Here is a 15,433-nt window from a genome sequence, read left to right on the forward strand (position 1 = left end):
GCCGCTCCGGTTCGGGCAGAGCGCGGGGGCCGGGCCGGGGGCGGCGGCGGCTCCGGGGCCCCTTTGGCCGGGGATCCTCCGCGCCCAGGCCCCGCCACCGCCGCTGAGGCCGCGGGCAGCGCTCCGGGCCCGGGCCCCGCCTTCCCGGGGCGCCCCCGCGGCCGCGCTGCCCGCCGGGCCTGGGCCCCTCGGATGAGGCGGTGAGGCCGCGGCGCTTCCCCCTCCCCTCCCGGGTCCTTCCCCCCTCCCCTCCCCGTCCCTCCCGCCTCCTCCGGGGCCTCGGGCCCCGCTCCCCATGTAGGAGGGGGGACTGAGGCCGGCGTGGATGGTGCGAGGGGCGGGCGCGGAGGGAGTTTGAAGTTCGGGGCTTTCGCGGAGTCCCCCCCTCGCCGTTCCCGAGCGCAGCGGGGGAGGAATGCCAAATCCGGAGAGACATGGGGGCAAGAAGGACGGCGGCGGGGGGGCCTCGCAGCCGGGCAGCGGGAGCTCCAACAGCAAGGAGAGGCACCGGGCGGGCTCCAGGCACAAGAGGCACAAGTCCAGGCACTCCAAGGAGTCCCCGCTGGCGGCCCAGGAAGCGGCGGCGCCCCTGGGAGCGGTGATCAAGCCGCTGGTGGAGTACGATGACATCAGCTCGGACTCGGACACCTTCTCGGACGATGTGGCCCTCAAGCTGGACAGGAGGGACAACGAGGAGAGGAGGGCGGAGAGGAGCGAGAGGGCCCAGAAGCACCGGCACCACCAGCACAAGCGGCTCCGGGAGCTGATGAAGAGCAAACAGGCGGAGAAGGACAGGAAGTTGGAAAAGAGCCTGGATGCTTCCAGCAGATCCGCCAAGGAGAGGATATCGGGATCCTCCAAGAGGCTCCTGGAGAGCGAGGAGCACCCCAAGGCTCTCTCCTCCTCCAAGAGCAGCAACAAGGAATCGCGCTCGGCCAAGGCGCACAAGGAGAAATCCAGGAAGGAGCGGGAGCTCAAATCCAGCCACAAAGAGCGCAGCAAAAGCCATCGCAAAAGGGATGCTCCCAAAAGTTACAAAACCATCGACAGCCCCAAGAGGAAATCCAGGAGCCCTCACAGGAAATGGTCGGACAGCCCCAAACTGGACGACAGCCCCTCGGGAGCCTCCTACGTGCAGGAGTACGACCTCAGCCCGCCCCGCTCGCACACCTCCAGCACCTACGATCCCTACAGGAAGAGCCCCGGCGGCTCCTCACGCCGCCAGTCCCTCAGCCCACCCTACAAGGAACCCGTGGGCTACCAGTCCAACGCCCGCTCGCCCAGCCCCTACAGCCGGCGGCAGCGATCCGTGAGCCCCTACGGCCGGAGGCGCTCGTCCAGCTACGAGCGGGGCAGCGGCTCCTACAGCGGGAGGTCCCCGAGCCCCTACAGCCGCCGCCGCTCCAGCAGCCCCTTCGCCTCCAAGCGCTCCGTGAGCCGGAGCCCCATCGCCAGGTGCGTGTGCTGGGAGCTGGGATGGAGCTGGGAGGATGGAGGGAGGTGGGAGAAGGATGTTTAGGAGGGTTTGGAGTGATAGGATAAAGGGGGGGTGGGTTTAGGTTGAAGGTTTAGGTGGGATATATCCATGTTGGCTCCGGGCAGGGAGGGAGGCTGGGGCAGCTCTGGCATTAAGTTCCACCCACCTCTGGAGTGGCCCCTGCCTGGGGAGGCTCCCTGAGCAGGAGCTAAGGCTCTTACCTGGCGGGACGTTCAGCCATGGGGAATATTTTCACCTGGTTCTGACTAAATTAGGAAAGAAATCTTCCCTGTGAGGGCCTGGCACAGTTGTGGATGCTCCATCCCTGGAGTTGTCCAAGGCTGGACAGGGCTTGGAGCAAGCTGGGATAGTGGAAGGTGTTCTCACCCATGGGATGGTCTTGAGGGACTTTTCCAACCCAAACCATTCTGTGATCCCTTTCCTCCCCACTGGTGCCCAGTTTGGCCCTGGTGTGGCGTGCGTGGAGTTTTTGTGGCCGGGGCTTTGACAATTCCCTTGGAAATGGAGTTGACGCTTTGGGAAACGCCTCAGTGTGTGGCAGCGGCAGCGTCCATGTTGGGAGGGAGCCTGGGGCACTCTGGCATTAAGTTCCACCCACCCCTGGAGTGGCCCCTGCCTGGGGAGGCTCCCTGAGCAGGAGCTAAGGCTCTTACCTGGCGGGAAGTTCAGCCATGGGGAATGGTTTCACCTGGTTTTGGAAGCCTTTATCTGTTTACTGCATGTGGGAACATGATCTTGCTTTTCAGGAGGGCTCCTTTGGGGTGCATTTTGCCCTTTCTGAACTGTTTTGTCTTTTCTTTCCCCTTGGATTAGCGACAACCACGTGCAAACTCCATCTCTCAGCCTAAACTTTCTTTTCTCAGCGCTAGAATTTCTTCCCTTCCCTTCTGAAATCTGGGCAGTCTGGAAGGATGAGGAGCAACCAGCTGGATTTTAGCTTACCTCTTATTTTCCCTCCTTTTCCTTTTCACTCAGTAACTTTGCTCCAGAAGGAAACAATTCTTTCCAGGTAGCTGTGTGTGTTTTATTTCAGGTGTTCATTAATCACCCTGTGACACAGTCTAACGTTGATCTTTTCTTCCCCTAGCCCTGGCTTACACTCAGTGAGTTTCCAGCTGTCTCCATGGATGCTGTGGAGCTTTGCTTGGAGCTCCATGGCAATTCAGATGTGACCTGGAATGTAATGGCCCATAGGAATGCTGTGCTGCATCCTCCAGCTCAGCAGTTCCCAAAGCACACGGGCCTGTTGGAATTTGGTCTTTGTTACCACAACCCTGAACTTCAGGAGTTCTGTCTTCCATGGAGAACTCCCCTTTGTCCTTGCTGGCATTTCTGTGTTGCTTTCGACCCCCTGCAAGCCCTGACATAAAAATTCTGAATTCCACTGTGATTTTACAGTGAAAACCTCCTCCAGGCTGCTCCTCCTCTGGCCTGTTTTCTCTGTGTACACCTGGGAGGTTCTCAGGGCTAGACCTGGATGGTTTTCTCCTCCTTCCCTTCAATCCTTTTTGCTTGGTGGTGCTACTCTGACACATCATTTACTGACCCTTTGAAGGGTGAGTGGTACAGCTCTGAGTTGTGGCACTGGGTCAGTGGCCAGCCCTGAGCAGGGAGAAGCAACTTCAGAGGTATCCTGAGAGTTTTTAGAGTTTTTTCACAGAATCTCTTTGTGTGTGTGGCTGGCTGCTCTTCTGAGCTGAAAAACCCAGCAGTTCCATTTCCCTGATTTATGGGAGCAACTTCAGAGCACTTTGTGCTGCTTCCCTAAACTTTCAGAGCTGCTTTCTAAGGACATCTTGGACTAAATGCTGGACCCCAAGCCCGATGAGTTCCAAAGGTTACTCACTGTTTACATTCTCTCTGGACCTCTGCCTTGATAAGTTACTCCCCTCTCTTTCCTGGGCAGAAAACTCACTGACTGTGTGAGGTGTTCATTCCCTTTGGCAAACACCTGCCTGCAGTGCCTGTAGCAAAGGGACAGGGGGAATTTCACCTGTTTCCCGTGTGTCAGGTGAAGTTGAAGTTGTAATTCATGTGTTAGTTTTGCTTTGGGGAGCTGCCAGGCTGTGAGGTGAGACTGAAAGGGAGGGGGGACTCTGGGTCAGGTGTGTCCAGGGGGGCTCAGGGCTCACCTGGGGAGGGGCTCAGGGCTCACCTGGAGGGGGTTCAGAGCTCACTTTGGGGGAGTTCGGGGCTCACTTGGGGGAAGCTCAGAAGCTGTGGCTGCCCCTGGATCCCTGGCAGTGCCCAAGGCCAGGCTTGGAGCACCCTGGGACAGTGGAAGATGTCCCTGCCATGGCAGGGGTGGCATTGGATGGGCTTTGAGGTCTCTTCCAACCAAAAACCCTTCCATAATTCCAACCTCAGGGCTCACCTGGAGGGGTTCAGGGCTCACCTGGAGGGAGCTCAGGGCTCACCTGAGGGAGAGGATGGGCAGAGCCTTCCTCACCTTGACGTGCTGCAGATGAGTTTGAAAGGAGGCAGCTGACTTTGATCCCTTCTGTGCTTCCTGTGGAGGGGCAGGAACATTATTTTGGGAGAGAAAACCTCTTTAACTGGCACACTCAGGCAGGGAACACCTGACCACAGCTTGTGTTCCTCAGGCTTTTCTGGGACACTCCATTATTTCCACTGACTGACAATATTGGGTGGGTTGGTTTTTTTTTTTGTGTGTTTTCTTTCATCTCCATGTCCAAAACACATCATCAGGGAACTGCAGCCGTGTGCTGTGCTGATTGGAGAAAATCCAGAGTTGTTTGCATTTCCAGTGGCTGTGGAAAACAACTCACTTCCCAATGAGGATGGTTTGGTCAGTGGGGAAAATACCAGATGTGCTTTGCCATTCTGTGTGGTGACTGCTGTCACTGCAGCTCAAACGAGGAGATGGAATTGCAGAGCCCCTCAGCTTGCTGGAGGTGGGAGTGTGCACATGCTGACTCCTTACTCTGGTCAAAAATAAGAATTAAAGCTTTTTTTCCTGAGAAATTGGAGCAGTCAGGCTTCCCTGATAGTGTTTTCTGCTTTATTCTTAACTCAGTGTTGTTTAGAGCAGGTAAAATATTGAAATATTGGTAGGTGATTTTGGGTGGATGATATGGAATTATGTGGATATTAACCTGTTAACCTTGGTTATCTCAGCATGGAAGGTTCTGGCATTCCCCTCATCCCAATCTTCTGATTGTGTGACTTAAATAAATCTCATAGTGCTTTTTAATTTGGATTTTTAGATGAAGCCATCCTTGCTTTAATTCACAGCTGTTATGGTTGGTGTCTTTTATTTCTGTTTTCCAGTTCTGGAGGGACAGCAGGGTGGGTTTTAATCCCAGAGCATTTTTATCCAGAAGGAGGAAGGAATGTGAGGCTGAATTGTCCCTCATCCATGCTGGATAACCTTGCTAAAGCAAGCAAAGTGTGGAATGTGACACCAAGGCTTAACAAATTAAAGGAAAAAGGGGTAAAAGTGCTGTTAGTGGTTACAAAAAAAATAATTCCAGAGGATGGAAATTATTTTCTTCCAGAAGCAAAACCTGCCTGTGCATCTTCTGCACTTTATTACCTGGTTTTGGTTTGTTTTTTTATGAGATATGCAGTGATAAAAGGCCCCTCAGCAGGTGCTGGGCTGGAATTTTGGGGGCTGCTGATGCTCTGAGGATGGGAGGTGAGCTTTGCTCTGGGTGGAGCTGGGAGAAGCTGCATGTGGAGCCTTTTTCAGGTCTCACAAAGCAGCTGTCAACACCAGCCTGGAAAAGAGGCTTGGAAACTGCAGTTATTTGTGTGGTAACTGCAGGGAATTATTGTTAGTGAAGAGAAAAAGGGTGAGGGGTGCCTGTGGGGTGAAGAGCACTGGGAGGGAATGGGTGGGTTTATTCCTGGAGCAGGGGAGGGTGGATATGTGCTGCTGGAAGGTCAGGGAGTCATTCCAGCCCTGTGTGAGAGGCTCTGAGCATTCCAGACTTGCCCACCCTCACCTGTCCTGGCCCAGGCAGGTGTTCCTGGTGGCTCTTTCTAAACTGGCACCATTAAATAAGGTAAAATTGGACTTTTGGAGGTGTTTACTTTGGATCTGGTTTGATTGCTCTGCATCCAGCTGGGTTAATTCTGCTGAGGATGATGAGGGTGAGCAGGCCCTGGCACAGGTGCCCAGAGAAGCTGTGGCTGCCCCTGGATCCCTGGCAGTGCCCAATGCCAGGCTTGGAGCACCCTGGGACAGTGGAAGATGTCCCTGCCATGGCAGGGGTGGCACTGGATGGGCTTTGAGGTCTCTTCCAACCCAAACCCTTCCATAATTCCAACCTCAGGGCTCACCTGGAGGGGCTCAGGGCTCACCTGGAGGGGGTTCAGGGCTCACCTGGAGGGGGTTCAGGGCTCACCTGGAGGGGGCTCAGGGCTCACCTGGGGAGGGGCTCAGGGCTCACCTGGAGGGGCTCAGGGCTCACCTGGGGAGGAGCTCAGGGCTCACCTGGGGAGAGCTCAGGGCTCACCTGGGAAGGAGCTCAGGGCTCACCTGGGGAGGGGGCTCAGGGCTCACCTGGGGAGGGGCTCAGGGCTCACCTGGGGAGGGAGCTCAGGGCTCACGTGGGGGAAGCTCAGAAGCTGGGGCTGCTCCTGGATCCCTGGCAGTGCCCAATGCCAGGCTTGGAGCACCCTGGGACAGTGGAAGATGTCCCTGCCATGGCAGGGGTGGCATTGGATGGGCTTTGAGGTCTCTTCCAACCCAAACCCTTCCATAATTCCATGAATTGAAACTCTTGGGGGTTCTCATGGGGCAGGATGGAAAACAGGGAGCAGGAGAAGGGGAACTGCAGCATCTTGAACAATCCATCCTGCAGGAATTGGCAGTAGGGAATGTTAACCCCAAAAGTTTGTGGTTGCAGTAAGTGACATCCTAGAGGATTCCTTAGGAATGTTTTCCATAACTTGCAAATGTTTTGGAGCTGCTGGAAAGGGAACTGCTCATGGTGCCAGACAAAGTGCAGCCCAGACTGTCAGTCCCTGAGCAGAAACTTTGGGAAAAGAGGAGGGAAACAGCTGTGGGACTGCAGACCCTGCTTTTTTTCTCCTTCTGGTTGTATATTTATATTTATTGCAAGGCTAAAGGTAAGGACTCCCCTACAGCCCTGCTGTTCTTGGGCTTGTGCTTCCAGGTGGGAGAGAGCAATTCTGATCCCCTTCACCTCCTGCAAGGTGCTGCTGGTGTTGGGACAGGAATTTCCTGTTGTCCCACTTCTGCAGTTGATTTTCCAAATGTTTATTGTCTTGGGATAATCCTGCTTGTGTTGTTCATTGTGTTCTGGGTATGGTTACAAGGGAGCCAGTGGCACCTGTATTTGAACTGCTGCTGTTAAATGTGTTTTATAGCTGCTGTGGGACTGTTCTGAGGGAATTTTGTGTTTTCCAAATTAGATGTGTCCTGAGTGGAATGTCATGTCTGTTACAGTATTTGAACTCAGAATTTTTGCTTGTCCTGTTGGCATCAGAGCCCAGCACACCATTAAAGCCTCCTGCCTCCCCCTGCCCCATCCTTGTTCCTCCTGGAGTGGAGGAAACAGTTCTGGCTTATCAGGAATTGGATATAAGCACTGGAAGTACCAGTTTCCCCTTCCATTTCAGTGTTTATCTGGTTTCCCCATCAGTTTCCCCTCTCTCCTGAGCAGGTCCATGTGGGCAGAGCCCTGATGGTGTGAGGTGTTTCCTGCCTTGCTTCTCTCCCAGCACAGATTTTCTCGGATTATTTTTGCACACACACACCTGATTTAGAGCCCGTTCTTTGTACAGGAAGACCTTGACCAATAGAGTTAAAATTCCTGGGGTTTATTTTTCCTTCTTCCAAATCACACTCTGCAAATTTGGGTTCTGCTAGCAGCAAAAGAACCAGAGGGGTGAAAGGAGCTTGAAATGCCCGATTTCCTGAGGCAGCATTCCCATGAGGGCAGTCCTGTTTTATCCATGGTTTCCTTTAAAGTTGCACATAATCCCTGTGAACTATTCCTAAATATTCTTGGAATGCTCCAAGAGTCTCCAGTTGGGTGTGTGAGCTGGGATCTCTCCCTTGGGCTTGTCCAACTTTGATCCTTCCCTGATGGTGGGTCTGGCACAGGAAGGGTGGATGCTCTGATTGACTCAAAAACTGCTCCTGATTGACTCAAAAACTCCTTCCAGTAGCTCCAGCTTCTCCTGCCAGGTGTTGAGGCCTCTCTGAGCTGACCAACAGCACATTCAGCTCAGAGGGTGAGAGGAGCTTGAAATGCCCGATTTCCTGAGGCAGCATTCCCATGAGGGCAGTCCTGTTTTATCCATGGCTTCCTTTAAAGTTGCACATAATTCCTGTGAAATATTCCTAAATATTCCTGGAGTGTTCCAAGAGTCTCCAGCTGGGTGTGTGAGCTGGGATCTCTCCCTTGGGCTTGTTCCAGCCTCTGTCCTTCCCTTACAGCAGGTCTGGCACAGGACGGGTGGGTGCTGATGGCACAAAACTGCTCCTGATTGACTCAGAAACTCCTTCCAGTAGCTCCAGCTTCTCCTGCCAGGTGTTGAGGCCTCTCTGAGCTGACCAACAACACATTCAGCTGTTGGTGAGCAGCTCAGAGGGTGAGAGAAGCTCCGTTTTCCTTTCTCTCCGCAGGAAATCCGTGAAATCCCGGAGCCGCAGCCCTGGCTACTCCAGGCACTCATCTCACAGCAAGAAGCAGAGGTCTGGCTCCCGCAGTCGCCATTCCAGCATCTCCCCAAGCAGGCTCCCACTCAACTCCAGCCTGGGAGCAGAGCTCAGCAGGAAGAAGAAGGAGAGAGCGGCCGCTGCAGCAGCTGCAGCCAAGGTGGACGGCAAGGAGGCCAAAGGCTCCCCTGTTTTCCTGGCTAGGAAGGAGAACAGCTTGGCTGAGCTGAAGGAGGCTGGGACAGAGTCGAAAAAGGTCACCAAAACTGTTAAATCTGAGAAAGCTCCTGACACGGACTCAGTTCATTTACTGTACACCAACGCAGAGCCTAAAGCCCCTGTGGAGACAACAAAATCCAAGGCGGAGGAGAACTCGGAGAGGAAACACCCTGTTCCACTGAGGGATTCCAAACCCACGGGAACAAAAGACTCGAAGCCTGTAGCAGTGGTAGAGGACCTGGTATCTCCAAAGGAGACAGACACAGCAGAGAAGGAGATTCCACCTCCCCTCCCTGCCATCAAATCCCCTCCTCCACCTCTGCCCACCACCACCCCTCCGCCTCCCACGCCGCCGCTGCCGCCGCTGCCTCCATCACCCGCGGTCCCTCCTCTGCCTCCGGCCCCAGTGACTCCTGTTCAGGCCCCTCCTCCTCCTCCAGCCCCGACGTCTTTGCCATCTTCCTCCCACCCAAGGACGTCTACTTTATCCTCTCAGGTGAACTCCCAGTCCTCTGTGCAGGTGGCTCCAAAAACCCAAGTGTCTGTGACGGCTGCTATCCCACACCTGAAAACTTCCACCTTGCCTCCGCTTCCGCTCCCCCCTATTTTAGTTGGGGAAGATGACTTGGATAGGTAAGGTCACACCAGAGCATCCTCTTTAGCATTTAACAGCAAAGCCTTGAATAAAAAGGGGGTTTTGGGGTTTTTTTTTTTGGGTTGGTTTTACAGTTTTAAGCTTATCCTGCAGAGTTTAACTGTTGGTTTAACTGTTTAAGAGTTTAACTGCTGGTTTCAAGGAGTTGTGCCAGGGCTGTTCCAGGTTTGTGTGTGCAGGGTTTATGGTCTCCTGCAGGTTTTTGACTCTTATCTCTGTGGGAAACAAGGGGTTTGGCTGCTGCTTGGTAAAGGTTTCACCTCACTCCTTGCTCATGGTTATTACAGGGATGGAATGTGGAGCTGGGGTTTTGCCTCTCTTTGTGTTGGAGCTGTTTGCACACTTACTTTAACTTTTTTTTTTTTTTGCTTGTTTGCTTAATTCTGTAGAAACTTGTACCCAAGGAACAGGAAAAAGCTAAAAAATTCTTAACAAGTACACAAACCAGAGCTTTTTCTGTTCCAGATTCACAGGCCATGCCCATATGTAAAACCAGCATTGGTTTAACTTGAGTGTTGTTTTAATTCTTGAGTAATTGATGCAAGCAATTTATTGCTTGACAAGTAGGTATTGTTTGTTTGAAAAGCTTAAAAATGAGTGAAACTGCACCTGCTTTAACTTTATTTCCTGATCATTTCTGATCAAAACATGCAGCCTTGGCTCTGTCCTGTGATTGCAGCTCTGGCTGGGCTGGGGGTGCTTGTGACTTCTGTGATGAATTTATCTGAAAATCCCACTCAGGGGGTTTCTTTTGGTGGGAAGAAAGGAGCAGAATATCCAGAATGGAGTGGAAAAGAAAAAAAAAATCCCAAATAGTTGTTTTTACTCTCCTTTTCTAGCCATTAACTTATCATCAGTGAAATATATTTTTTATTTGATCTGCTTAGCCTGTAGTCCCTAAAACCTCCTCTATCCTCCCAGCCATCACTAAAGATATGCTGGGATTGGGGAGTAAAGCACATTTTCAGTGACCAGTGTGGTATCCCACAGTCCTGACTCAATACAATCACCCTGTGGTGAAGTGTTACATATTCTGAATAATTGGATTTATTCTCATGGATGATTCTGGTATTGATGGCAAGCAGGGAAATATTCCCACTGCCTCCAGCCTAAAAGTGAGGCTGGTGAGTGTTTGTTGCCCTCCCTGTGTGATGTTGCTCAGTAAATATTATTGGTTTGAAATGTCTGTGCTGAGCAGGAGCTTTGAGCTGCCTGCTGATTTTCCCTCATTTCCAATCCCACAAGTTATCCTGCAAATTTCTATTTTATTTTTTCAACCACTCACACCCAGAGCTCTGTTTTTTGGGGGTTTTTTTTACCACCCAGGTGTGATTTAGCTCTGTAAAAGTGTTTTTATCCCTGACCTCAGGGCTGGGGTGATGCTGGGGCTCAGTAAATGCCTCTGGGTGACTTTTTTCCCCAATAAAAGGATGGGAAATCCCACTTGTTTTGCTGAGTCTGGTGGCAATTCCATGTGTCCCTGACTGTGCAGAATCTCACCCTTCACCAGTGCCCTTCATTTTTATGAGCAAAACTCTTTGAGCTGGACTTTTGTCCTTGCTGAGCCCGGGGAATGTTCCAGCCCCAATCCTAGTGGCAAATCCAGGGTTGAAAATTGGATTTTGAAGTGCCCAAGGACAGAATTTGATCAGGTGGAGACTCTTTAACCTCTCCAGAAGTACCTCTAGGTTTAGTTGGTTCACCAGGAGAGGAGGAATTGGTACAAATTTAGTCCTGATTTGATGCAGAGCTCAAATCTGCAGCGTTCTGGGGACACAGCACTCACCTGGCTCTGAAATCCTGCTGCTTTTTGGGTGCCATCCCTGCTGGTTTTGGGGTGCCATCCCTGCTGGTTTTGGGGTGCCATCCCTGCTGGTTTTGGGGTGCCATCCCTGCTGCTTTTTGGGTGCCACCCCTGCTGGTTTTTGGGTGCCATCCCTGCTGGTTTTGGGGTGCCATCCCTGCTGGTTTTGGGGTGCCATCCCTGCTGGTTTTTGGGTGCCATCCCTGCTGGTTTTTGGGGTGCCATCCCTGCTGGTTTTGGGGTGCCATCCCTGCTGGTCTTGGGGTGCCATCCCTGCTGGTTTTGGGGTGCCATCCCTGCTGGTTTTTGGGTGCCATCCCTGCTGGTTTTGGGGTGCCACCCCTGCTGCTTTTTGGGGTGCCACCCCTGCTGCTTTTGGGGTGCGACCCCTGCTGGTTTTGGGGTGCCATCCCTGCTGCTTTTTGGGGTGCCACTCCTGCTGGTTTTGGGATGCCACCCCTGCTGCTTTTTGGGTGCCACCCCTGCTGCTTTTTGGGGTGCCTCTCCTGCTGGTTTTGGGGTGCCATCCCTGCTGGTTTTGGGGTGCCATCCCTGCTGGTTTTTGGGTGCCATCCCTGCTGGTTTTGGGGTGCCACTCCTGCTGCTTTTTGGGTGCTACCCCTGCTGGTTCAGAGGAAAGGAGCTCCAATTTGCTTTTGTTGTGTTCTTGGTGTTTATTCTGGTTTTTCTCTGCCTGGGCAGCTCTGAAGGCTCTGCTTGGCTTCCTCCCCCTGGTGACCAACCCAGGTGTCCTGGGGGAACTGAGCTTAGAGGAACCAAGTGCTGGTATGCAAATAGAGAACTGAACAGCTAAAAGACAAGGAAATGGGAATTTTTTGGTAATTGAGAACTGGTAATTGGTAATTTGGAGCCTTGGCACTGCAGGTTCACTCTCCAGTCACACCTTCACCCTTCCCACCACGGTCTTAGGAAGAAATTGGTTTTAATTCTGGACAAAAGCTGAATCTTTTTGTGGTTTAGTGGTGAATGTGACTGTTCATGGTTGGACTTGATCTTTTCCAGCCTTAACAATTCCCTGTGATTCTCTGTGGATATTTGAACATGATTATTCTGCTTTTAAGGATTTTGCTGTCAATGGGGGGAAGAATTTCAGCCCATCTACCTCTCCCATTTCTGGTGGTTTTTTGGTCTTCCTCCTTCCTTAAGTAGATTTCACAAGAGATCGTTGTGCAGATTATGAGGCAGTGTCCAATAAAATAATTGGGGAAATGACCTACTTCCATCAGTTCATTTATTCTAAAGTTATTCTAAATTCTTCCATTTATTCTGATGCCTCAAACACCAAATCTGCTCCCTGCCCTAAAAACAGACCTGGGATCTCTGGATTTTTTTCCTTTTCCTGGTGAAGCAGAGATTTGCATGGAGAATTCATGACTACTCAAAGCTAGAAATTCTCCTCACTGAATACCTGAAAGAGAAAGTAGCTTCTGCTCCTGCCAGCCTAAACCAAACTCCTGGTAATGGGTAATTGGATTTTAAAAATCAACTTTTGGTTCCTCAGCAGCATTTGGGAGTTAAAGCCACATTTCAGTCCTTGCTGAAAGGTTGAAAGTTTCTCGTGGAGGAAGGTTTAGCTCTGGCTCTGTATTTATAGGGGTCCTCACCAAGTCAAGCACTTCATTTCACGGTGATAAGTGGAGTAAATAGAGGAAGTAAAGGTCAGAGAGTGGGTGCTGGCTGATCCCCTGAGCTGCCTCACAGGAAATTCTGAATTACTGCTACTGATCTGTGCAAATGGAGCAGGTTCTAGTGCAGACCTGTGTGTTCAGTTCATGATGTGTTCCACCCTGACACTTTTCTCTCCTGGTGTATGAACATTTTAAATTTAAACCGGTTTCTTTTACGTTTTGACGCTTCAACCTCACATTGTCAACCAGAGCTGTTGTCCTGCAGTAGGTTTATTTTTGTTTGTTTGTTTGTCGAGTCTGACTTTTGTGTTGTATTAACTTTTCGGAGTTTAGTCCAAAAGAGATTCTTCCTCCAAAACCTGTGAAGAAGGACAGAGAGCAGAGACCACGACATTTACTCACGGACCTCCCGCTCCCCCCAGAGCTCCCTGGGGGGGACCCATCTCCTCCTGACTCCCCAGAACCAAAGGCAGCCACACCACCTCAGCAACCCTTCAAAAAGAGACCAAAGTAAGCCTTGGCTTCTTGCTTTTATCATTTTAATTTATTTATTTTTTTTTAATCTTTGAGTCTCAAGTCTCCTGACTGATTTGAGAGATTTTTTAATTGAGGGAAGTGAGATAGGGGAGAAAACAAGTTCCTATTTCTGTGTTATTCAGTATAATGGCTGTTTCCTGTGGGTTGTTTCGCATTTGAGCCCTCAGATAAATGCAGCTTGCCCATTTATTTGAGAATTAATGGTGGGAATTGCTGGAGTGTGTCATGTCCAGTCTTCAGCCACATCTACCCCAAAAGCTCTTTTCTCTTTGATTTAGCCAGAAAAAACCTCTGGATGAGCATTTCTGTATTAAAACTCTTGCTGCTTTCAAAAGTTGCTTGTTCCAAATTTGGGAAATTTGGGTTCTTCACTGGTGTCCAGAGCAGCTGTGGCTGCTCCTGGATCCCTGCAAGTGTCCAAGGCCAGGGCTTGGAGCACCCTGGGATGGTGAAAGGTGTCCCTGCCCATGACTGGATCATCCTTCATGTCCCTTCCAACCCAAACCATTCTGAGATTCCACAATTCCACATTGGAGGCATAGAGAACTTCCCCTGATCACAAACATAAGCAGGCATTGAGGGAGCAAAAATGTTTTGTACAGAGTGTTTTAAATAAAAACCAAACATCCAGCATCCTGCAAAATATCCCAGACATTCATTTTTGCCCTGCTGTAGTGTGATAATGCCATCCAGAATAATATTTCTGTATTGGGTGTAGTTGGGGTTATACACCAAAAATCCATTAAAATAAAAATTCCAATTCTGGGAGTGCAACACCAACGTGCCTGAGCTTTGCTGTTGTATTTTAGGGATTAACCCAGTTGAGCAGGTGTTTTTTGGTGGGATGGTGCCGAGCTGGAGCCCTCCACGTTAATATTTCTGTAGTTGGGGTTACACACCAAAAATCCATTAAAATAAAAATTCCAATTCTGGGAGTGCAACACCAACGTGCCTGAGCTTTGCTGTTGTATTTTAGGGATTAACCCAGTTGAGCAGGTGTTTTTTGGTGGGATGGCGCTGAGCTCTGGAGCCCTCCAGGACAATATTTCTGTATTGAGTGTAGTTGGGGTTATACACCAAAAATCCATTAAAATAAAAATTCCAATTCTGGGAGTGCAACGCCAGCATGCCTGAGCTTTGCTGTTGTATTTTTGGATGAACCCAATCAAGCAGGTGTTTTTTGGTGGGATGGTGCTGAGCTGGAGCCCTCAGGTGTCTCACAGAGCTCTTCTCCCCCTGCAGAATCTGTTGTCCTCGCTATGGGGAGAGGAGGCAGACGGAGAGCGACTGGGGCAAGCGCTGCGTGGACAAGTTCGACATCATCGGCATCATCGGAGAGGGCACCTACGGGCAGGTCTACAAAGCCAAGGACAAGGACACAGGTGAGCGTGGCTCCAGGGAAATGCACTCTGGATTTGTGCTCAGCTCCCTGCACTGCTGCTCCACAGTGATAAATTCCTGCAGGGCCAGGAGGTCCAGATTCCACTCTGGAATCTTGAGTTTAGTGCTCAGGTTCCTGCTCTGCTCTCTGGTGAGATCCTGTGCCCTGGGGTGTGGTTGGATGGCTGGTCAGATGATTGTGGTGGCCACAGGTGCCAGCTGAACCCCTGCTTTTTAAATTGTCAGATTTTATTGCAGCACAGCTTGGGAAATACCAGGGTAAACCTCTGTTCCCCCTTTGTGATGGAACAGTGTTCGATTAAACTCTTTTCTGACCCAGAGATGGGACAACTGTGAGGTGTTTTCAAAACTTTTATTCTATTTTCAGTCACAGATGTTATGATTCACACCACCACAATCAGAAGCCAAATATTTCTTAATTGCAGCCCAGCAGTAGGAGTGCATTGCAGCCCAGTAGTAGGAGTGCATTGCAGTCTGGTAGTAGGAGTGCATTGCAGTCTGGTAGTAGGAGTGCATTGCAGTCTGGTAGTAGGAGTGCATTGCAGTCTGGTAGTAGGAGTGCATTGCAGCCCGGTAGTAGGAGTGCATTGCAGCCCAGTAGTAGGAGTGCATTGCAGCCCAATAGTAGAAGTGCATTGCAGCCCAGTAGTAGGAGTGCATTGCAGCCCAGGAGTAGGAGTGCATTGCAGCCCAGGAGTAGGAGTGCATTGCAGTGTAGTAGTAGGAGTGCATTGCAGTGTAGTAGTAGGAGTGCATTGCAGTGTAGTAGTAGGAGTGCATTGCAGTGTAGTAGTAGGAGTGCATTGCAGTGTAGTAGTAGGAGTGCATTGCAGCCCAGGAGTAGGAGTGCATTGCAGCCCAGGAGTAGGAGTGCATTGCAGCCCAGGAGTAGGAGTGCATTGCAGCCCAGTAGTAGGAGTGCATTGCAGCCCAGGAGTAGGAGTGCATTGCAGCCCAGTAGTAGGAGTGCATTGCAGCCCAGTAGTAGGAGTGCATTGCAGCCCAATAGTAGGAG

At 51.1% G+C, this 15,433-nt stretch overlaps 1 protein-coding gene across 5 annotated transcripts in view; it reads left to right on the forward strand.

The window, feature by feature from the left end:
• The first annotated feature begins 149 nt into the window (after positions 1-149).
• Positions 150-15,433, forward strand: part of CDK12 (cyclin dependent kinase 12) — a 33,052-nt gene continuing 17,768 nt past the window's right edge. For all 5 annotated transcript variants that reach the window (XR_004981662.2, XR_004981661.2, XR_008508855.1 and 2 more), the window contains exons 1-4: positions 150-1,455; positions 8,121-9,005; positions 12,814-12,990; positions 14,260-14,399. Coding sequence is in view for 2 of the 5 variants with exons in the window: in XM_036398855.2 (XP_036254748.1) it covers positions 416-1,455; positions 8,121-9,005; positions 12,814-12,990; positions 14,260-14,399 (2,242 nt within the window). In the remaining 3 variants the exon portion in view is untranslated. The remainder of the gene's footprint in view (positions 1,456-8,120; positions 9,006-12,813; positions 12,991-14,259; positions 14,400-15,433) is intronic.

This window comes from Molothrus ater, chromosome 27, assembly GCF_012460135.2.
Source record: "Molothrus ater isolate BHLD 08-10-18 breed brown headed cowbird chromosome 27, BPBGC_Mater_1.1, whole genome shotgun sequence".
Taxonomy (NCBI): domain Eukaryota; kingdom Metazoa; phylum Chordata; class Aves; order Passeriformes; family Icteridae; genus Molothrus; species Molothrus ater.